Source organism: Hermetia illucens, chromosome 1, assembly GCF_905115235.1.
Source record: "Hermetia illucens chromosome 1, iHerIll2.2.curated.20191125, whole genome shotgun sequence".
In the NCBI taxonomy this organism is placed as follows: domain Eukaryota; kingdom Metazoa; phylum Arthropoda; class Insecta; order Diptera; family Stratiomyidae; genus Hermetia; species Hermetia illucens.
In genome coordinates, this window is record NC_051849.1 from 146,891,758 (window position 1) to 146,898,027 (window position 6,270).

Sequence of the window (6,270 nt, forward strand, 5' to 3'; positions counted from 1 at the left end):
TGTCTGTCTTTTTACTTACATCACCGATAAGGTCAGCTGCAATAACGGTCTTTTTCGAGTTCCTCGGTCTTTCCAGAGAGGGTGCCAATATTTAGTGCGAAGATACGTTTTTGATTTGATCGGATTGATTTACTTATGTCCTGATGCCACCCATACATCAAAAACCCTATTTCTCAACAGGACCGGGGCCAGCCCTACGGCGTCGACGAGGGTGAATGGCCTAGCATTTTTCCAAGGCTTATGACTCAACACGATCATTTTGTTTTTAAAGTCATTGGATGCATTTGCTTGGTCGGTCTATCATAGGAACTGTCACCAAGGGGAATTAAGTAGGATTTAGCAGAGTGGAATAACTTCAATAGTACTTTATTTATCTCTTTAACTGATCTCCACACCTTATTTTTGTTTTACTGAAGATAATACAAAGTACGTTACCTCCAACCCTCCTCCTTAACCTAGGGTTGAGACCAGTATGCTATGTAAATAACATAGCGGAGTTAAGCATCCTACCCTTATCAAGCCACGTATTTTATTTACACAACAGTCCTTAATTCAAGAGGGGTTTGCCCCGACTTTCTTTCCCCTCTGTAGTCGTAAGTCTTAGTTAAATTAGTATTTCGTCAAATTGAACAAAGAACTAAAGAATAGATTAATTTTTAGGTATAATGTAAAATTGTAAAAGGTAAGTCATATCGTTAAGTTTTAGTCATAAGCTATATGTACTCTATGTGGGTTAAATAATTTGAACGTGTTAAAAAAAGCCAACACTATAACTAGCAAATTGGGACGAAGCTACCACCGGCTACCTTTGAAACTCTTGAAATGTGTGCCAGAGCACCAAGCATCGCTCGCAATGAGGAGACTGGGAGAAAGGCTCGATAAGGATCTGTCCGCACAGTGGTAAGGTCAGAGTCAACATTATTTGTCAACACAACCACCAAGTCAACTCTGAAAAATGAAGTTGCAAAGAACTGACGGCCTCTAAGGTGGAATTAAACAGGTAAAACATGTGTACATTTTTCGTGAGTGATATATTCGGACTCACAATTTATAAATAAAATTAATAAATATTATGAAAATTCAGTTAAAATTGTTCATTCTCTTAGAAAATAGCATGTCTTAAGATACATTCGCAAATATCCTCCCCTAATTTTCAGAGCTGACGACGCTTTCTTCTTGATATACCGGCATTTAATATTATGTATTAAGGGACAAAGTTCATCTTTTCTCGCGCTTATCACTATAGATTGATCCACAAACTGTTGCAACCAATCTCCCGACGGACCTTGAAACATTAACTAGATAGCTCTAACTCTTCGGAAGTGATTTGTAAGCATGACTTGCTGAAGAAGCCCTAGACCACAGTCTCCTAGTGTTTTGTATTTAAGAGAGCGTCAGCTGGTCAGTCTGACGAATAAAAGCTTGAATCTCACGATCAGTTTGCACAGTAACAGCTGAACACTTGAAGAAGAATGGAACGTTGGCAAAACAAGGTAGCCGTAGTAACAGGAGCAGGTGCCGGAATTGGAGCCGCAACCGCCGCGGAGTTAGTGACAAATGGTTTTATTGTGATTGCTCTCGATCGACAAGAAGAACGTGTTCAGGAGAATCAACGCAAACTTCCTGAAAATTTACAATCTCGGTACTATCCCAGAAGATGTGACGTTACCAATGAAAGTCAAGTAAAGGATACTTTCGCCTGGATCGAGACCGAATTTGGAGGGACCGATGTTCTTGTTAATAACGCCGGTATAATAGCTTTGGGAGTAGAGCTATCAGGCCTAGATAATACCCAGCCTTTGCGAAATACTTTAGAGACCAACACAATGGCTGTCGTGTATTGTGTTCGGGAAGCATTCAATTCTATGAAAAAGCGACACTTCGATGGGCACATTGTTATCATAAATAGCGTCGCTGGCCACAGAGTTCCAGTGGCCTCTGTGGGTTCGCTAAACATCTATCCTCCTTCTAAGCATGCTGTGACGGCAATGGTTGAGACCTATCGTCAGGAATTTTTTATGGCTGGAACTAAAGTCAAAGTTACGGTAAGTGTTCTCGATTATCAAATTTATTATACAAGATGATTTCTATTCAAATTCAACGCATCAAAGGCACTTATGGGCAATAAGGGCAACAATCTTTCACTCCTAAGGAGTCCGCCAAATTAAAATTTATGTTATTTTTTGTGCAGTCCAATCTAACAAGATGCATCTAAAATTTAGGGGATGAATTTATCATATATTCCTAGGAGTGAAAATAGAAAACGTTTACTTGCAGGGATGGGCACAATTGTTCGTTAAGGGCACAGTGCGAACTCCCCTGACAACATTAGAGAAAAGTCGAATACTACAAAGCTTTTTCTCTCTGCTTTTTATTACAGAGTATCAGTCCTGGAGGTGTACTAACCGAGATTGTTCCAAACATTGCCCTTCATCTGGCGGATCATCCACTTTTAAACGCCGAGGATATATCGAATGCGGTATTATATGTATTGAGCACGCCGCCACATGTCCAGGTAAAACAGAATTTTTCCAAGAACTAAAGAAGACTGAGGAACTCTTTTTCCAGGTGCACGAGTTAACCATAAAGCCTGTTGGGGAGAAAGTTTGAAATGATAATTTGTGCAAGAGCTGTAAATAGATGTATATATAATAATTGAACAAATACATGATTTAGTTTTGCACCTGAACTACGGTTTGCCTCAAAATTAGAACGCAGGCCCGTACGTAAAAATTTGTGAACCCGTTTTCAAATTTACTTTCTAAACGAGATACACTTTGTTCATTGGATTTACTACCCATGTTGTCATAGAAAAGAACCCCCGGCGTATTATAAGCTACAAACTGGCATTTTTATGAACAATTTTAAGATTTCCATCTTAACCCAGCGCTTTTCTGCCAGAACGCTTCTCGCTTCTCAATGTTTTGAAAAATACCAAAACCTTGTATAAATCCCTAAGCGGAAGAGTGGAATAGTACCCACGGTGGAACACAAAAGCTTGAAAACGTCTGCTGAAGCAACACCAACATCTTTGCTACCAACATCTGTCTCCGCCTCCACATGAGTTAGAGTTATTTCTTAGCGAAAACTGGCAATGCAGAGAAATGAAGGCTTAAAACGGGATGATTGTACCAACCAGACCTGAAGGTGAGGGGCGGGGTATTGTCAACGCAACGACGGATTGGCAACGAAAACGGGCAAGGGATTTACAGGTTTTCTACTCGCTTCCTAAAGTGTATAGCCGACCCCGCTTGTGAACGAGACAAAGGCTGAAGAGAAAAAGAAGAAGTGCGCTTCCTAAAATTTCCTAAAAGCTGCTCAGCACCCAACCGATACCTAATATAGGGCTACTGCCACAGCATTGCAAGAATTAAGCTAGACGGAAATTGATTACCCGGAGAAGATCCACTACTCCTTATATTATAGCGGCCATCCATGTGCGAAGTAAGTTTGCTAGTCAGCAAAAAAATGCAATCTTTTGTCTTCGGCTTTAGAAGCAAAAAGGAACGTCTATGCACTCAGCGCTTGTGAAGCAAATTTTGAAATATATTATTCTCATTAACGTTCGACAGCCAGAGAAAGATATCTTCCACGAAGCAATGGAACGAACCCTCGAAGGCTTCCCCCTGTATAATACCAAAACGGAACGGAAGGGAGCTAGTATTTAAGTGATAAGTTCACTCCCATAGCTTTCAGGACACCAACAATCACAAAAGACTCCGAATTATTTAAAATTCAATCAAACAAATTGATCACGTGTTAATCAAACGTTATACCTCTCAGCTTTAATTAAGGTCAGAACCTATAAGAATGGCCAATATAGACTTTGATCACCATCTCGGGTGAATCCCCTTTACAACCAGAGTTAACACTAAAACGATTCACAAGAAACCAGAATCTCAATGAGTCCCACCAGCGGTCGACGGCAAAAAATAATGCGACTAGCAAGGATGGAAAAATACAAGTGAAGCAAAGCACTCGGACGCTAAGCAACTTCTGCAAACAGGAAATGATGGAAATGTCGGAAATGGTCATTGAGCATTTCATAGACGCTTCGATTCTTTTCAGGTGGTCCGTGGGGTCCACGTTATAGCATGTGAGGACCAATTCTACAGGGACTTTCTCTGTTCATGCATCACCAAGATCAACGATGCCTGAGGGAACGAGAAGCTCAAACCCATCCCCAACAAATCGCTCACATTTAGTTACCGAAGATCCACATGGATAAGGACAAGGTCGTCTAATCCGCCCCTTATCCAGGAGGAAAAACCCGAGATGAATAGCCAACTTTTCCTGCTCTGTATAAACGGAGAGTGCCTAGAGGCACTGGGAAAGGTGAACTACAAGGTGCGGTTTGGAGTGAGGAATGCAAAGCTGAAAGTGTTCCGCTGAGCAAAATTGGACGACGACCTGGGTCCAGTCGACGCTGCCAACGAGATGTTGAAGAAGATGAGCTTCAACGATCCGGCGACTGGCGAACCATATACGCAAGCCGGTCATGCTGAGCGTAGCGCAAATAAATCTATGGTACTCGAAGTGCTTGCCTTCCTCCTAGAGGAAAACTTCAACATCACACTAGTACAGGTGCCCTGAAGCGAGGCGTCCAACCCATCAAAGGCCTCCAAAGCAAATATTATAATTTATTCCACAGCACAAGAGACGCTGATCGGGACAGGCCCAGAGCATATATCCTCGCCTGGAAGAGTCTGCCGGCTTTTCTGTGTCCAGCCTGAGTTCCATCGACCAAGTCATGGCCAAATTGGAGCAGGTGGTGGAAGAGAGCGTGTATATTTCCTCGGCCTACATGGCTCACATTTGACGATATAACAGCAAAGAAAACTAACTGTTGGTACGCTTTGTACAAAACTGGAGGCAATCTGACCAGAGATCCCTTTCAGATTATAATTGGATACTTTTCAGTATAGTCCTCGCGGCAGAGGTCTACGATCCTTTCAGAGACCACAGGTGGATCGACTTCAGAGCCTTACTTGGTGGGTATCCATAATGGCTGGGTTAAAAACAGTTTGTTCGCATATAACTCTCCGGCCCAAGATGACATAATGCCATGCATGCTACAGATGCAGCAGGAAAGGGTTGTGTCCCTTTAGGATAAATAGAACAATCTGATACGAGTGGTTTTCATACCGAAAGCGGGCAAACGCGGCCACAAGCCAACAAAGGAATTTCGACCAATCAGCCTCACTTCTTTCGTGTAGAAAAACCTAGAACGCATCCTGGATTTTTATTTAAGGATTATTATGGAGAGAACGCCCTCGAAATACTCGAGTTTTAATTGTTTTTTTTTTATGAAAATGGCGGATTTTTCGTCTATTGAATTAGATATTTTGAGATATGTAACTCTTATTATTATTAATTTTTACATATAGAATAAGATGCTTTATGACCTCAATAACCATAATTGTACGTAAGGAGATACCGCGAGAAAATTAGATTTCTGCAGATTTATGCGAAATGCTGATGTGGGAGAGCCTAATTTCGTTAAATTAATATTGTGGACTGATGAATCAAAATTTGATAAAGATAGGATTACGAATTACCACAAGGTTCACCATTAAGCGCCAAAAGAACAAGGAAATTCCAACAAGAAGAGAGTAAAGGGGTCAGAACGTAGACATGTAGCATAAGAAGCTAAATTTTTTCTATGAGTTTAAATAAAACCTTAGATTGTTATACCCCGTTGGATAGTCGATAAAACATAGATATTTTTAGGCACATCTGCAAAGTAGTTGCCATATTTTTTTTTTGTTTTTTTGAGATATCCTGTAAAGAAAATTAAACTTTTTAAATTTTCACTAACTTTTTTAACTTTCAATCGTCTCCAATGACGTTAACTTACGTGCAATTATGGTTATTGAGGTTATAAACCATCTTGTTCTACATATAAAAATTGAATGTAATATCTATCTGGTGCTCTAGTTAATAGTAATGGACGAAGTTTTACGAATATTGGACAGGAGCCACCGCGGAATTGATGATCTTAGTGTTAAGGATGTTTCGCTCCATTATGGCTGACACCATGGAAGGAACGTTGGCGGCCGTAAGATGCAAACTGGGCATAAGTCCAAACAAAACGAGACTGATTCTATTCACTCCTAAGACAAAAGTACTCGAATTCCAGCTCCCGCGGCTGCATGAACAAATATTGGTTCTTTCCTCCAATGTAAAGTATTTGGGTGTAATCCCGGATACGAAGCTTAACTGGAAATTGAACTGTACGTTAAGAAGGCCAGTATAGCCTTCTATACTTTG

General features: G+C 40.7%; 1 protein-coding gene across 1 annotated transcript; it reads left to right on the top strand.

The window, feature by feature from the left end:
* The first annotated feature begins 1,447 nt into the window (after window positions 1–1,447).
* On the top strand, window positions 1,448–2,661 carry LOC119653448 (farnesol dehydrogenase-like). Its single transcript, XM_038058055.1, has 3 exons — window positions 1,448–2,045; window positions 2,381–2,515; window positions 2,569–2,661. The coding sequence occupies exons 1-3, from the start codon at window positions 1,473–1,475 to the stop codon at window positions 2,608–2,610; spliced, it is 750 nt and encodes a 249-aa protein (XP_037913983.1). The 5' UTR covers window positions 1,448–1,472; the 3' UTR covers window positions 2,611–2,661.
* The last annotated feature ends 3,609 nt before the right edge of the window (window positions 2,662–6,270 follow it).

Excerpts from the sequence above, each read along its gene's own strand:
- LOC119653448 (XM_038058055.1), top strand. The coding sequence starts at position 1,473 with ATGGAACGTTGGCAAAACAAGGTAGCCGTAGTAACAGGAGCAGGTGCC. Across the intron at positions 2,046-2,380 it reads GAACTAAAGTCAAAGTTACG|AGTATCAGTCCTGGAGGTGT; the intron begins GTAAGTGTTCTC and ends TTTTTATTACAG. Across the intron at positions 2,516-2,568 it reads GCACGCCGCCACATGTCCAG|GTGCACGAGTTAACCATAAA; the intron begins GTAAAACAGAAT and ends CTCTTTTTCCAG.